This window comes from Miniopterus schreibersii, assembly GCF_964146895.1.
Source record: "Miniopterus schreibersii genome assembly, chromosome: 2".
Lineage (NCBI taxonomy): Eukaryota > Metazoa > Chordata > Mammalia > Chiroptera > Miniopteridae > Miniopterus > Miniopterus schreibersii.
The window spans coordinates 23,225,049-23,242,181 of NC_138102.1; the positions used below are offsets into that span (position 1 = coordinate 23,225,049).

The 17,133-nt window shown below is 37.8% G+C and overlaps 1 protein-coding gene across 2 annotated transcripts in view; it reads right to left on the bottom strand.

Moving 5' to 3' along the window:
- Nucleotides 1-3,044: 3,044 nt before the first annotated feature.
- Nucleotides 3,045-17,133, bottom strand: part of KAT6A (lysine acetyltransferase 6A) — a 97,185-nt gene continuing 83,096 nt past the window's right edge. For both annotated transcript variants that reach the window (XM_081129711.1, XM_081129710.1), the window contains exons 12-17: nt 16,095-16,188; nt 13,725-13,956; nt 12,933-13,140; nt 11,170-11,772; nt 8,278-8,596; nt 3,045-5,821 (exon numbers count right to left, since the gene is read on the bottom strand). In XM_081129711.1, the coding sequence (XP_080985837.1) occupies nt 3,147-5,821; nt 8,278-8,596; nt 11,170-11,772; nt 12,933-13,140; nt 13,725-13,956; nt 16,095-16,188 (4,131 nt within the window). In that variant the 3' untranslated portion in view covers nt 3,045-3,146. The remainder of the gene's footprint in view (nt 5,822-8,277; nt 8,597-11,169; nt 11,773-12,932; nt 13,141-13,724; nt 13,957-16,094; nt 16,189-17,133) is intronic.

Sequence of the window (17,133 nt, forward strand, 5' to 3'; positions counted from 1 at the left end):
AGCTTTCTAAACCTAATCTTTTGGAATCTGCCTCATATCCAAAATTCTAAGTAATGAGAGGGCAAGCACAAGAACTCAGAAAAAACAAAAAAAATCTCCAATGTTCAGGACTTTGATTTGTGGTAAATATTCCTAGATTACATAATCAGGTAAACTGAAATGAGAGAAAAAACAGTTTTAAGTCTAAGAGGTACTTGTCATTTCTTTTCCATGGTTGGGTGAATCACAAGGTTTCCAAATGGATTTCCCTAAAAAATCCAAAATGAGGTTTTAATACCATTTTCTTTGGAAAAGAAAAAATATTTACATTGTTCACATTTAAACACATATATATTTGAAAACTGGATTTCAAAGCAAAGGTCCTGAACTTATACTTGCTATATAAAGAGGAGCATGAAAAGGCTGTGTAGAAAAAGAACTGGAGTTTGAATATTTGGGAGGGAGAAAAATTCCACATGCAAGACAGACATCCAAAATGGCTCAACATAATTTATTTTTTTTTTATGTTAAAATGTACAGAGTTCTTTTGAAAGTACTTGCTAGAAAGGGGGGAAAAAGTGATATTACATACAAGGAGAGGAAGGGAGACCAACTGGCCCAGGAGCGCATGACATGGAGAAATACAAAGGCATCTAGGCACCCCTTCCCCTTAGCTTACAAGTCACCATGAACAAAGTACAAAGAGGTTACAAAACAGGAAAAGCAAATATAAACAGACAGGAATAGACTTAGTTAGCTTCATTTGTACATGCGGCTTTTAGAGGCATCTGGAGCTCTATTCACACACTCTAGAGATCTCTTTAAAGAGAATTTTTATCTTTCTTAAAATAGTTTTTAATATTCTACAACAAAGATAAAAAATTTTAAAGATGGAATGAAATGAAAAAGCTCTTATTTTAAAAGGCATCAAAGTCACTAACAGTGAGTTTTTAAATTTCTTTTTTAGAAGATTACCCAAGTTATTTTGCTAAAAATACATTTTTTTAAAACAGAAGTGAAAAAATGACAGGTACCAATATTACTGTGTTGGATAATTTCTTTTATAATATAGAAAAGAACATTTTCTCTACAATAGTTCTAGTCACAAAAAGGCTTGTGGAAAAAGGGAGCTGCCCGATTGAATGTTTTTTTTTTTTAAAGAAACAAACAAAACCAAACACAATCGCAAACCAACAGAAACTGAATTCACGGCCCTCGTTTCAAAAGCTTCTCCTTCTGCCTTGACCCACCCTCCTCCCAATATACTTCCCTCCCCTACCCGCCCCACCCCCACCCCAACCAGGAAGCAATGACATAGCTGAAGATGTAGGGAGAGGGCAGAACAGTGCACTTTCTACATAGATGATTGAAAACTGGAATAGTATATACAGAGAAACTGGGTCCTACACAGCCTTGCACATGCTCAGAATTGATAGCGGTAAGATGTGGAATTCTGCCTTTTTCTACCTAACACATTAATTGAGAAAGTCAATTAAAGTGTATTAAAAAAACCAACAAACCTGTGCATTTGAAAAATTTAATGCCTAATTAGTACTTCAAAAATTTACCTATATAAAATGTACAAATAAAGGAGAGAATTTAATGCTTACAGGTATTCCTTTAAGCAGTACTTCCCCCTTTTGGATATTTGACTGCACATACCAAGTGGTATAATAGTTTCCATCTTCTAATGATGGAATATATATATATATATTTTTACCTATCCCTGGAGCAAGTAACAGGAAGAGAATGGGCAAACTGGCTGCACAAGAGAAAAGAGAATGGAACTGGGAACAACATAGGAGCCTGCTAAAACCCTGCTGTCCAGATTTGCCCTACTATGCTGGTGGTTGGTTTATCCCTCTTCTGTTTAGCCACTCACAGGTGAGCGGCTAGTGCACTGATTCACAGGGGATGAATTCAGGGTCTCAAAAGACAAATGAAGACTAGAGGTATGTATCATTTAAGTAGCTATAAAACTCACACCATGATTTCCCTTACGACACAAATTCTGTGTCATCTCTTCCAACATAAACAGTGTCAAAGGTTTGTCAGGTATTTTCAAATCACTGAAACAGTCATCCACCAACACTGTAAGAATGTAAGAGGCTAACCACTGGGGACTGTTGTTTGAGTTGAATCAGAGTCAAAGGCTCAGGAATCAAGACCCTTAGCATCTCAAAGTACATACTAAAAACAAGAGGCTGCGTGGAATAGGGCAGTATGGCTGACTCACCAGGTGGTAAAAAACAAGAGGTTAATTTCCTCTTTTTGATTGTTAATTGACCATCTCTATTCCTCCAAGGCTAAATTAGGGTTGCAAACAGCTTTCCTCTGAGATTCTGCTGTTAATTGAGACTTACAGTATTTGAGTGTCTCTGAGTGCTGAGTGGGAATAGTAAAAAAAATTATATTACACTTGATTTAAGAAAGACAAACGTTTCAATGAAGTCCATCAAAAAAGAAACATTTTGGGGGAAAGGTTTCAAGAGGGGTGTGTGTGTGTGTGTGTGTGTGTGTGTGTGTGTGTGTGTAGGGAGTGGAGGGGATTTTAAAAGGAGAAGCATTTTCCTGCCTCGCTTTATTAATAATAATAATAATATTAACAATAATAATAAGTTTAAGGAGCTTGGGTTGTTCTCCATGTCCCCATCCGAGTCTCCCATAAGTGCCTCCTCCTGGAATGAAGTAGGAAATGAAAGGTTGGGTTCGGAGGAGAGGGTCTGGTTAACCCTCGAGATGTATATATAACATTTAAAAATGACAACACTGGGAGCTGCAAACAGTGAGGGGAAACATACATCTTCAAATAAAATAAAGATATTTCACTTTTACACAAATTCTGTCCATGTGGTGTATAAAGAAAGTAAGGCTCTTTTTAATTATGAAAAGATTTTTGTGCATGTTTCCCCTATCCCCAAATCCATTTGTAGATGAGTTCTATTGTAAAATGTTCAAGATTATGAAGAAAACCAAACCCCAGAACAAAATGAACCCCCCAAAAAGAAGACCAGGTTTTCTAAAAAATAAAATAAACCAAAGAAAAATTCCTCTAAATCTACAGCAATATTTTAACTGGAAAAAAGGTCCATTTTTCTCTGGTTTGTCAGTATAAAAGGTTCCTTTATTTATATATATTTAAGTTTTTAATTGCAAGTTTATCTTGCTCATCTTCTCATGTAAGGTCCATTGAGTGACTGCTTGGGCACACCAGCAGCATTCATGTAGCTGTGATGGGAGGGGCCAGTGTACATCATGTTTCCATGAGGGTTTGGCTGCATAGGCTGCTGGGTATAGGCCTGGCTCCCCATCATCCCCATCTGCATCTGCATAGGATACTGTGCTGTCTGGTTCATGTAGGCAGGGTTACTATGGTAACTGCTGTTCATCATGGGCTGTGTCATTCGATAGCTGTTCATGGCATTCAAGGTGTTCATATTCATGGAATTGACATTATAGGTAGGGGTTGGCATTAAATTAACCCCCATGTTCATGCCACGCTGAACAGCCAATGCACGCGGGCCAGCCTGCATGGCAACCGCTGGTGGGCTGCGGCCATACAGCTGCTGCTGGTGAGCAGCTGCAGAGGGCAGTGGTGCAGATTTGGAGCGGATGGAAATGTGTCCCTTGACTGGCATTTGCCCTTGCAACCTCTGAGTATGAGGAATGCCAATGTTGGTAGCAGACATGTTGCACTGTAGCAGAGGTGACGTGAGGTTCATGGTGGTAGACGCCAAGTTTGGGGGTGGCGTCATGGTGGCTTGTGCTTGAGGGGTCCCAGCTAATGGATGAGATGGAGCTAGCTGGGCCAGTCCTGTATTAGACAAAGAAACACTGGTTGCATAGGAAGTCACAGCAGGAGAATGGCTATAAGGCATGGCATGAGGGTCCATAATGGTGTTAGTCAGCTGCTGCAACTTGGCTAAACTGAAGGTGGCTGACGGTTGAGAGTAGCTGCCGGCACCAAAATCCCCTGGAATCCTCTCATAGATACTGATGTTCCCAGTGCTTCCAGATTCTGGTATCTCCATGATCATAGGTGCTGGAGTGAAACTGTTATTCATACTACACTGTGACAGGGGTGGCTGCTGTTGAGGTGGGGGTGGGGGTTGAGGCTGCTGGGGCTGAGGTGGTGGTGGTGGCTGCTGCTGTGGCTGCTGCTGCTGCTGCTGCTGCTGGGGTGGTGGAGGTTGAGGTGCTGGTTGCTGCTGCTGCTGTTGCTGCTGCTGCTGCTGCGGTGGTGGTGGCTGCTGCTGGTTACTGGGAGGCCGCTCCACCACACAACTCTGAGGTGACTTGATGTTGCAGTTGGCAGCAGGCTGGACATTGTTCTGCTGCATCATGCTGCAGCTGTTGCCCATGTTTGCCATTTGCTGAGTGACAACACAACTGTTCTGAGTGAGGCTGCTGGAGGATGATAACCCACCATAGGAGCAGCTGCTCTGGGAAGAGTTATTCCCACAAATGCTGCCACCCATTGTGGAATCATAACTGCTAGGGTTCTCATAGTTTTCTGTGGTGCTCTCAATGCTGCCCAGATCACTGAAGCCACTGTCCACCACCTGCTGAGAATGGTCTGATACAGAAGGCACATCCATCATGGGGCTGGTCTCCATGTTCTGCATAGAGGGTGCGGACAGGGATCCTTGTTCTGGGCTGATCTGGGTGTAACCACTTTCAAGGGCAGGCACATTGGGACTGCTGACTGAACGCACTGACTGGCTGGGATGAGACTGAACAGAAGATATTGGACTATTATGTTCTGAAGTATGACAGTCTTCAACCATTGACATCTGAGGGTCTTCATCAGCCTGGGTGTAACTCTGCAGTGTCTGACAAGCTGCAAGCGTCTCTTCACAGTCCTGGTAGGCACCCTCATGTTCATTGCTTTCTTCTTGAGTCAAAGACTGCACTGCTTGCACAGTTTCCAGATCCAGTTCACTATGGGGAATCTCATCTTCCTCTTTTAACTCAATTAATTCTTCTTTAGAGTTTGAATCTTCTTCATGATCATCCTCAGACCCTGGCATATGCTCTGATACCACAGATGTTTCATGGGAAGTCTGTTCCTCTTCGGAATCTGGTTCTGTTTCATCTTTATTCTTTATATTCTCCCTACTGCTCTGCATACTCGTATCTAAAAAAGACTCCTGACCACCAGGATCCTCCTTTACGTCGTCTCTAATGGGCTGCTCCTCTAGTTCTTTTTTCTTTGTAGATTCTAGATGACCGTCATCTTCATCATCTGCATCGTGGTCTTCATTCTGGTTTGTCTCTGCAGCCACTTCCTCCTCTTCCTCTTGCTCCTGTTCTTCCAGTTCTTGTTGCTCTTCCTCGGACTGCCTCTGTTCTTCTGAGACACGGGGTTTCTCCTCTTCCTCCTCTACCTCGGGTTCTTTCATGTCCATCTCAGGGCTGTTGCTGCTATCCCCTGGAGAAGCTGCTCTAACCTCACTGCCAGTGGTATCTCCTTCATCTCCCTCTTCAAGCTCTTCTGCTTCCACGTGCATCTCCTCTTCCTCCTTCCTTTCTTCAGTCAAAGGCAAGTCTTCCTTTGATTCAACAGTTTCTTCATTCTCTTGAATTTTGAGTTTACGTCCAGGTTTAGGAATGGGTACAATGGGCTCAATAATGCGTTCTTGAGTAGAAATGGGTATGATTTCCCGATTCAACTTAAATCCTGGTTTGCGACCAGGTCTTTTCTTCCAGTGGATTGGTTTGCGACTCTTCCCTTTGGGCCATCCCTTTTTCTTTTTCATAGGTGTGGATGTATCTGGCTCATGTGGAGAATCCTTCACATCACATTTTCTCAAGACAGGTACTGGCTTTAGGATAGGAGTGTCTGTACAGGAGGAATAAAAAATACAAATACAAATAGGTTATAAGATCTTATATTTTCTAATGCCCTTTTCTGAGACCAGCATGTACAACAGAAATAATTTCATTAATCAACACAAACTCTTGATTATCTTCATTTTCAAGTTAAGAATCTAAAGAAGAAACCTAATTAGTGACATCTTCTAAAGTCACAAGGAAAACTGGCAGAACAGTAAAAGAATGCTGGTCAACATTCTATTACCATCCACTAATTAAAACCAGCTCAAGTTTATCATTGCCAACTGTATATCTTGGGAAAGTTCCTCTAATATTCAGTTTTATCACCTATAAAATGAAGATTAGCTTTATAAAGATGCAAATACTAAGTAGTTATTACAACTACTTTAGACAAGTTGTCTTCATTGCGTAAGTTATAAATGAGCTGACATCTTTTTTTTTTAATCCTCACCTGAGGACATGTTTTCATTGATTTTAGAGAGAGAGAAGCAAAGGGGGGAGGGGGGGAGGGGGGGAGGGGGGGAGGGAGGGAGATCGATGGGTTGCCTTCTGCAAGGGCCCTGACCAGCAACCTAGGTTAAGTGCCCCAACCAGAGACTGAACCCACCGCAACACTTTGGTGTACAGGACAATGCTCCAACCAACTGAGCCACCCAGTCGGGGCTTTTTTTCTGATTGCAATTTATATTCTCTGGTGGTATTATTTTCCACAAAATCATTACTTTAGGTAATTTCATGAACCAATTACTCCAGGTCATGACTGAGCAATCCCACAAAATAAATGTCAATCAATGTTGTGTTTGTATGGGAACAGCTGCAAGACATTTAGTCCTAGACAAATACTGACCTCAAGAAAAAGCTGAAGCACCAATGACAATGGTTTATTAAAAATAAATTTTATTTTAGCATTATTTTCTCCCCAACTAATTTTTTTTCTTTTTAAAAATTATAGTGAAATATGCATAGCATTAAAGTCACCATCTTAACACTTTTGGTGTGGCATTAAATACATTCACATTTTCAATTAATTTTTAAAGGGAAGAAAACCAAGGTAAGAACAGGATTGGGGGGCACTAAAAAGGTATAGTTAGTAATAACTTGAAAATAAACAGAGAAAATTTGTCCAATGCAACGGAAACTTAGAAGATACTATTTCAGTTTATAATGATACAAGTTAGAATTTTACTAACGTGCCAAATTTTAGAAATAAATTTTTAGTTTCCTACTTATTATGTATCTCAAAATATAATAAAACTCTGGAAAATCACTTCCAGTAAAGCAAAGAATTCAGTCATCGTATCACTTTATTAAAAGTATTTATTGTATAAACATATGAGAATGGAAATCATGAAAGTTATCCACTAGATTTGAAACTGAGTGAATTTATTTTTAAAAGAATAAAAAGCTCAACTAGTTAATACATAAAAGCTGTATGTTTATACATATGTACAATTAGATTCCTTCAGTTTGACCTCGCACAAGGTAAACACTACAGAGGTATGCAGCATGATACCCTGGCAAAAACTGAGGCAAGGATGCAAATGACTAGTGTGTGACCCAGCTCATATATGGGCCCCCGTTTCTTCATTTCTAAAGAGAAAATGACAAGGGTATTTTAAAAGTAAATCTCTGATGTTTAGCTATGCCATAAAATTTAACCTATTTTGAAGTACTGTACCAGTTTTATTCAAAATTTACTACTAATTGAGTAAGACACTTAGGGAGATGATTCAGGAAGGATTCCTGAACAGACAGGAAGCAAGTCCAATTTATGTGAATCTGATCTTTTTTAAGAACCATCTTCTTAGCATTTATTAACTATTTATTGAGTACCTATATTAAGCACTCAGTATACTACAATAAGCAACACAGACTAAATCTATAGAGCACACATTCTAGTAAAGCATTATTACTTAAATATCTTTCTGATGCTGTCTAGTCCGCCTGTTAACTAAAGCAGGGGTGGGGAACATCCGGCCCACGGGCATATATGACTCGAGGAATCGTTTGGTCTGGCCCTGCCAAGGCAACCACAGGAAGGACTCGAAATTAGATAAATCTAGGAGCTTTGTTCATAGCTAATTTTTAACTTAATAATTTTGCATTGCCTGCAAATGATGTTATAAATACCCAAATGGCCCTTGTTAGAACAAAAGTTCCCCACCCGGATCTTAAGCTTCAGATAATGGACAAAAAAGGATTAAGCAGAAAAAGAATTTTCTGCAAAAACAAAAACAGGTCCCAGATTGAAGGGGAAACTAGAAAAGAGCACTTTAAAAGGACAGAGGACTAAATAAGGGTGAGTACACTTGATACAACCTTTTAGAGATTACCAAGTCATCCTTCAGTGGCTTAGTAGGCTGTGTTCGTTTTTCAGCCTTTTAATTAAAGGGTTTATAGCTTTCACTGCTGTATCTCTAAAGACAATAAAACTACAAGAAGTGAAAGTCCTGCAAAACATACCATCAGCATCATCTGACTCTTCGTCATCATCGTCATCTTCATCTTTAGACTTCCTCTTAGAAGAGGATCGACACCTGAGAACGTCCTGTGAGGACAGCCGACGGAAGTACCCTCTGGGGAAGAGCTCATTTTCGTCCTCTTCCTCCTCCTCTTCATCAATCTCAAACGTGGGTTCCAATCTTGGCATCGGCCTCTCGGAGTCAGAGTCTTCAAAAGGTTCATCTAAGACTTCTGTCGTCTCAGAAATAGTTTCTGTGACTACACTGCTATTGTGGTGTTTGCGCTTTCGAACTCTCCTTCTTCGGTGAAGAATCGTTTTCTATTTAAAAGAGAAAGAATTTTATTAACAGTAATGAACACTATCATTTCTACTAATAATATGATTAATAGTTTTTAAACCTAATAGAATTAGCACATATAAAATGAGGATGCTGTTTACCAAAATATATTTAAAAATTTTTTTAAATATTTTATTGATTTTAGAGAGAGGGGAAGGGAGAGGGAAAGAGAGAAAGAAACATTGTTGTGAGAGGGAAACATTGATTAGCTGCCTCCTGCATGCCCCCTATTGGGCAGGGATTGAGCCCACAACCTGGGCATGTGCCCTGACTAGAAATTGAACCGGCAACCTTTTGGTGCAAGGGCAGGGCTCAAAATACATTTTAAATATTTCAAAATACTAAGATACATACAGTATCTTACTATACATAATGTATCAGAGGTACACAGATGTTAGATAACTGAATACAACTTTGTAAAACAACAGGCAGGCATGTCCAAGAACAGATATTATAATTCCCTTATTAATAGTTCAGTTAAACTAAGCAACCTAGGGAGTTGTCTATTTCAATACTAAAATGACACATAGGCTAGTCCTTTAACTTCTCTTTTCCTCAAGAGAAAAAAGGAATAAGTACTTTCTGTTTGTCTCATAGCTCTACCATGAAGGTCAGCAGAACTATCAGTGAAGCTGTATGCCATCTTCATGAGCTATCCATAGACTTATATTAGAATACAGAAATATGGAGCTGATAGGAATTTACTTGATGTTAGTAAAGCATTTCAAAAGTAATAAAATAGACCTGTTATTGGAATTTGGCACATTATGCACAATTTTGTACTAGAGTTGATCTAATACCTTAAATCACACAACAGCACAAAACAAAGATGAGGCACCAGGAAACGGCCTAAGCCAATTCCCGTACCTACAGAGGTCAGAAAGGTTACAGGACTTAAGGTCACACATGCAGTCAGTGTAGAAATGGTTGTAAAATACAGTCTCTGACTCCCAGTCAACTGCATTTCTTCAAGAACTTCAAAAGTACTTTGTAACATGATCTCACTGCCTATTATAATATTCCTTTTTTACACAAATAGCATAATTTTATTTTATGAATAGGCAATACAAGCCTAGGATGGCAAAGATATATTCTTCATGGTCACATAACAAACAGTATAGTTAGTCAAGTTCACTTTTTCTCCACTTCAAATTTACTAATCCTAGTTAAGAATACAATTTTCAAATTAGATTTAACATGCTTTGCTCTTTGGAGAAATAATCGATTGGGGCATGAAATATACAAGTTGGAACATCTTTTAGTACCAAAAAGGAAGGAAGTACTAAAAACAAAACAAATAAAAAACTTTGCAATGATGAGGGCATGAATGTTAAAGGGATACAGGAACAAAACTGAAAGAGCTCCTAATGTCCAAAGATAGAAGAATTTGAGTGACAAATAAAGTAATAGTATTGGATTATAACCCAAAGTATAAAGTAAATATCTGTGAGTCCACAGCAATATAAATAAATGCTTAAATAAATAGATGGAGAAGAGATAAATATTCCAAGCAGAATTCTAAATAAACACAGGTATTCTGCTCTTAAGGAGTATTACTCCCCATAACTTAAGTGTGTGGGCTGTGGACAGAGACTTCCTTCCAAAGAATACAGGGCAGAAAAGGGAAAAAAGGAGTACCTTTACAGTAGAGGAGGGGTGAAGAGAGAGAGAGAAAAACATGGATGTGAGAGAGACACATTGATTGGTTGCCTCCCACACGCGCCCCAAACTATAACTGAGGTACGCGCCCTTGGCTGGAATCGAACCGGGGACCCTTCAGTCCACAGGCCAATGCTCTAACCTTGCAGCCAAACCAACAAGGGCGAAAAAATATTTTTAAAACAAGGTTAAGACAAACTACTAGAGGAGTGAAGGGGAGAGAGAGAAGGGAGGTGCGAGTACAGGGAAAATAGTACCACTCAAGGTAAGATGAATGGCTTTGCTCTGAGCACCTCAATATACATCCACTTTCCATGGAACTATGTAAAGTTTCCTCTTCTTTTCTAATATAATCATTCCTAATTTATACATATTTTTAAAATATCTTAAAAATCTCTAAGTCATGATTTAAACATCAAACAGCAAGCTGAAAAACAGTCTGTCAGCCCTTAAATACGGTTATGACTTCTAAGCTAATTACCACGAACCACAGAACTCATATATACATTTCAAATAGTCACTGGGAACAATATACTGAGGTTTAAAGTTTAAAAAATAAACACACTAGGCCCGGCTAGTGTGGTTCAGCGGTTGAGCATCGACCTATGATCACAGAGATCGCGGTTTGATTCCCAGTGAGGGCACATGCCAAGGTCAAAGGTTCAACCCCCAGTAGGGGACGTGCAGGAAGCAGCCAATCAATGACTCTCTCATCACTGATGTTTCTATCTCTCTCACCCTCTCCCTTCCTCTCTCTGAAATCAATAAAGACATATTTTTAAAAAATAACACACTAAGAAACTTCTATATTTACTCTTTCAGAACTCTAGGACAGAACAACTATATCCAATAAGCTACAACTGGAGGAAGAAAGGACATCAAAGAAATTCTTTACCTTTCGCTTCAATGTGGGCTTTGTAAGAATTGGTGGCGAGTTGGACCGAGGACTTTCTGGCTCCTCTTCCTCCTCACTACTCTCACTGAAGCCCCTGAGGAGAGCCCTATCACCATCACTATAGCGACGGGACAGTCTATCATTGCCTTCCGATAGCCTGCACTTCAGAGCCTCAGGGCTTTTCTTTAGCTGTCCTCGCCACAGCTCAATTCCTTCACTTAGTCTTCTTTTGGGAATGTTTGGCTTCCCATCCTGGCTTGGCTGCTCCTTAGAGGCTGCCAACTGTTCCTCACTTTCAGTGTACTGTTCTTGGGAGGTTTCTGATTTTTCTTCACATTCTCCATACTGTTCCTGAGGAGTTGATGTCTCTTCAAGGAGCAGTTTAGAATCTTTATCACCAAAACGTTCCTGGGTTTTTTTGTTCTTCCTCCCACAGCGGCCTCTCCGAGATGGCTGATTATTTGCAGGAAGACTTTCACGGGAAAGGACCTGTTTATTCAAACGTGTAGAATTGGCTGGTGCTGTAACTTCTGGTTTCTTTTCACTTTCTATTGAAGAATAAGAATCTTGTTCTTTGTTCTCCCGAGATGCAGACTTTCCCACCTGATTTTAGAAAACAAAATCATTATGGTTAATTTTTCAGTCTTACCTGGTTATATCTCCTATTCTGATCTTTTAAATACAAAGATAAGAAAACAGAGCTTTAAAAAAGAAAATGATTATTTAATAGCTAACATGAATATTTCTTATGTGTCAGACACTGTTTTAATGCATTAAAGGTATTTAATCTTCACAATAATTGTATAAAGTGTAATTATATGCCCATTTTACAGATTAGGTAACTGAGGCACAAAAAGTTTAAGTAAGTTGCACCAGGTCATGCAACAGCAAATGAAGAAGTTGGGATATAAAACCAGGCAATCTGACCCAAGAGCTAGCGCTCTTAGGCCCTATGCAATACTATCTTCAATAAACAAAGTGAATATTATTATTCTTATAAATTTTAAATGAGAGTTTATGAAACTTCTCAGAAATAAAAATTTATAAAGAGAGGAGATGGGCTCTGGAGTATGAGCAAGAAAAGGGAGTGTTTGAAAAAAAATGAAAGAAAATTTCTGTAATTATTTTGATTTCTTTCTAGTCTGAATATTTAATTTCATTTTTAAAATTAAATTACATTAAACAGGGGCAGGAATTTGTTTACATTTATCAAAGAAGAACATAGATTTTTAAAAGATGAAAGAACTGCTTTTAAAAAAAAAGATATGCATCACATGAAGAAAAATATTGAAAAACTAGTCTCTCCCTTTAATGGCTTTAACCCTTTAATGGCTAAATATGTCTGTGTACCTACTGAACTATTTAGTGCTCTCTTAGAAAACATACACGTTTACATTATTCCATAATGTTTTATTTTAAGGAAAATGTATCTTCATTTCATTTTTAACAAGACAAATTTAGATTCAATTCAGATTCCTCAACTACTATATAGCTTAAAATTTAGCTGCTTACTGGTACTCTGGTAAGAAATATTTAGTCAGAAGTAACACCTAACAAATTTGAAGGTCTCCCAATGAACCAAGCTTAAAAATATACAAATAAATAAAACCCAGTTTTCCTGAAATTTCTATCCTTAAAATAAACTCTGAAATTCCAATGTGAATTTACTGTATTGGTTTATTTTATTCACCTATCACAGATACTCATGAAAACTCAAAATATATCCTTCTGTCATCAAAAATAGAGACTACCCATGTCCTTACATTTGTCTCTAATTCTCTTTCTTGGCACTGTGGCTCTTCATTTTCTCCTTCCTCAGCCTCCTCTTCTTCTTCCTCTGAGACAACAGAATTGGAGACTATGACAGGAGTCCAGCGCAAACATTCTGGATCTACATCTACAGGTCGCAAATTCAGCTGAAGCTTTGTCATGTGATCCTGAATAAGTTTTTCCCGGCGGATAATCACAAATCTGGAACCAAAGAAAAGTTTATAGCAATCAACAATGTACAAGGAGTACCTAACAATGAATATAGAACTATAATGCCCAGAAAACCCTGGAGATGATGATAAATGCTTCAAAAATAGCAAGCCTGGGAAGCTGAAACACAGAAATATACCATCATAGAAGAGAGCTAAGAAATATGAAGCTAGATAAATACTTCACACTCAGCTACAGCAATGGACGAAGTTGTTTTAACCTTTTGTTTTCTCATACTTCCTACCTCTGGAATTTCTGATACTTTCCTGAACTCTAATCTCCTATTCTCCACATTTCTAGCTCAAATGCCTCCTTTCAGGAGAAACGTGAGCTCCTTCTTTTGACATATTTCATTTTGTGACACGTTATGTGGAAATAAATCATGAGTATAATTTATGTGACACTGTTTCTAGGGTTGAAGAAGTTACCAATACTAGAAAGAAAAATGATGTCTGAGAATCACAAAGTGTATCATTCATATTAGTTTATGTTCTTCTAGCAATAATTTGGCTGCCTGATCCAAAAGCTTCCACCTAATTATCCTCCAAAGGTATACAAAGGGATGTAATACTCACTGGTCACTACGGAAGTCCAGCATTCTTAGGTGGTGGAGTGTGGAAGTAATGTCTTGAGGACAGATTCCAGTCAACTTACTTAACTTCTTAATGCTGATTTGCTTGTCATTTTGGTGATAAAGGCACTCCAATATTACACTTTTCCAGTAAGCCATGTAGGAAAGACGACCTAGGTCGGATAATGGTTTCTCTGGAGATCCTGCTTGGCCTTCACGCTTTGATAACAAATAACCTAAAGAAACCCCCAAATCACGAATATGTCAGAGAGCCTAAAATAGGCCAATTCCCCAAAATAACAATCCCCTCTTCCACAACCAATCTAACTTTTGTAGGCAATAATAATTACAAAAGTAAATTCCTTCAAGGAAAAACATAAAATTGCAAAATTACTTGAAAACTGCAGGAAGACTACATAATTTGTCTACAATGAAAATTACGTTAGTATCACTTGGTCTATACTTAACGTAACTACTGTTAAAATATTCAAACTTAAAAATCAGGACTTCATATTGATGGGCTACATTAGCAAGTTTAAGGCAATAATGTTTTTTATTTAATTACTATAGTAGAAAACCACCCTTGCATATTTTATTTGGACCACTAGATGGCAACAGCTATATGTAAACTGAACAACACAGAAGAATTACCACAGTATGTAGGTAATCCCATTTAAGATTGTGTTCTCGGAGAGAATTAGATGATAATTTTTCACTTCAACCAAAGCTCTCCTCACAATGACCTATCACTCTAATTCTTGATAAGCAAGAATGTCAACATGAGGGTGTCACTGTGAGTATATCATGGTATTACTTCGTCCTCTTGCCTAGTGTGTGGCTTTCAAGAACAGGGGGGAAAAAGGCATAAATTCTAAAGGAAAGCATAAAAAATGGAGATGACAGAAGAAATAGATTTTTTTGGTCATTAAAGAAAAAATCAGCCTAAGAATGGTAATATGGGACTATACATTACAAAAAAATAAAGACAAATACTATACAGATACAGATTATTTGTACATCTAAAAAAAAAAAAAAAAAGACTAACCAGCATAATAAATTATTTCCCCCTAACTGTGTCACTTAATAGCATAACGTGTTCAGTTATGAGTTTCTATTTCAAAGCAATATATCAATATTAAAGGGATAATCTGAATTCTACCCTCTACTACTAATCCAAAATAACCAATTTTATTTCCAGTAAAATATGGTTAGGTGTATAGTCTAAGGCCAACGAGAATAAGCTTCACTGGTCTATATAAGAATTAACTTCTTAACACTGGTGATATAATCATCTGATATTTAGAAGGATTGTCTGTTATCAAAATCCTTAGTTTAAACCACTGTTTCTGATTATTAAAATATTATTTTTAGTAGTACCTGAGAAACTATTCCCTCAAATATCACTATTTTATAATTAATATAAAATTTACTGCAAACATGTATTTACTTTCTAAGCAAGATTATCAATGTGTAAAACGAAATTCAAGTTCTACAATGACCTTTTTAGAACCATTAGCTTTCAATACTTAATTCAGATTAAATTATTTACTGTATCATTTAATTTTAAGATTTTTAAAGGTGCATCCCATAATTTTAACCACTAGGTAGAGAGCCTATAACTAAAAAATGATGCACATATTTTGGGTAACAAAAATAGGACAGGTGCTGTCCTATTAGTATTTATTAATACTAATTTAAGTAGTTATACAATGTCCTAATATTGTTGTGAGTTAGAATTACTAAATAAAACTAAGTTCCACTGTAACTTAACAGTTGCAAATTAAGGTATTTGCTATCACATAGAAGTTGGTGCTTAATATTAGCTATTTAAAAATATTTAATGTACAACCAACAGAAAAAAAATTCATGACTAAGTTGTTGTTTTTTCCTCAGTTTCCTCATTTTTTTGGTTTGTTTTTGTTTAAAATATTACAGATGTCCCTTTTTCTCCCCAATGACCAATTCCACCCCATCCCACCCCCCAACTTTAAGTTTTAAAGTTCCATACAGCAATATGACAACCAATAAATCTTTTATCTGCAAATCTTTAAAATATTATACACAGCATGGCCGGTGAGGCTCAGCAGCTGAGCATAAACCTATGGTCCAGGAAATCGAGGTTTGATTCTCGGTCAGGGCATATGCCCTGGTTGTGGGCTCAACCCCCAGCGGGCGGGCACGCGAGAGGCAGCCAATCAATGACTCTGTCATCACTGATGTTTCTCTTTCTCTCCCTCCCCCTTCCTCTCTCTGAAATCAATAAAAATATATTTTAAAAATAAAATAAAATACACATGTATGTGCACGCATACACACACAAACACAGACATGGTCCATAGGAAGAGATAACAAGAAATTATGTTATAATACTTACTAAAATCGATGAGAAACCTGCCGTAGCCCTTACGCTGGTATTGGGGAAGAATCATTATACAGGAAACGTTGTATTTCTGTTGGCAGTGCTTTTCCTGGTGGAGAAAATAGAAGCCAAGTTTTAAAACAACAAGCTGATAGGACTGAACAGTAATGCTAATTATTAAGAAACAAACACTAACAGTCAAAACCACCGCCCTGGTCCTTTGGGAATAACAATGCACATCAAGAAAAAAATACCCCACTGGGAGGAGATAGGACAATATTAAGTCATTGCCATTACCCACAAAGCAACTATCCCAGGAGAATAAAATTATAAAATAAACTGATGCCATCCAACACCATCTGCAACTCAAAAACAAGTATGTCAATGCCTAAGATGAGCAGAGGAATCTGAGTCCCAATCACTTTGCAAAGCTACAAATTATGAATCAATGTGGCACTCTAGAAGTGGAAAGATTCACCATCAACTATTTCAAAGTTTCTTTTATTTCCTCCTCTGATGCTACATAGTGCAGTCCCACCTCCCCATAAGCTGTACCTAACTTTACAAAATATAGTCCCAAAGTGTTGGGTACAAATAAATTTTTACAAACCAGGCAATATAGCTTGAATTATATTTAACTACTGAAATAGCCTACTAACAAAATGCTTATAAAGCTAGCTGTCCCTTCACTTACCTTACTCACCTAGATTTTACCTTGGGCTTGCTCAAATAAAAGGACATCTTTCATGTTGCTTGACTACAAAAGAAAACTTTTTTCTCCCAACAGAATGAAAGATTAAAGGAGAAAAATATCCTGTAATAAAAACTGCTTCTTACTCTTATTTCTACACCTAAAATTCAAATTAGGAAGAGAGGATTTAAACTGAGAAAGAACTTAAACAGATAATGACTCTGTTTATTTCACAAGTTCTATCTATTATCACCATGGGAATGGAAGTTATTTAAAAACTTTTCCTCTTGAGTATAACCAGCAGTTCATGTTCCTAGGAGAGTATATACAGTCTATTGAATGTTAGTAGGCACCTTCTAGCAT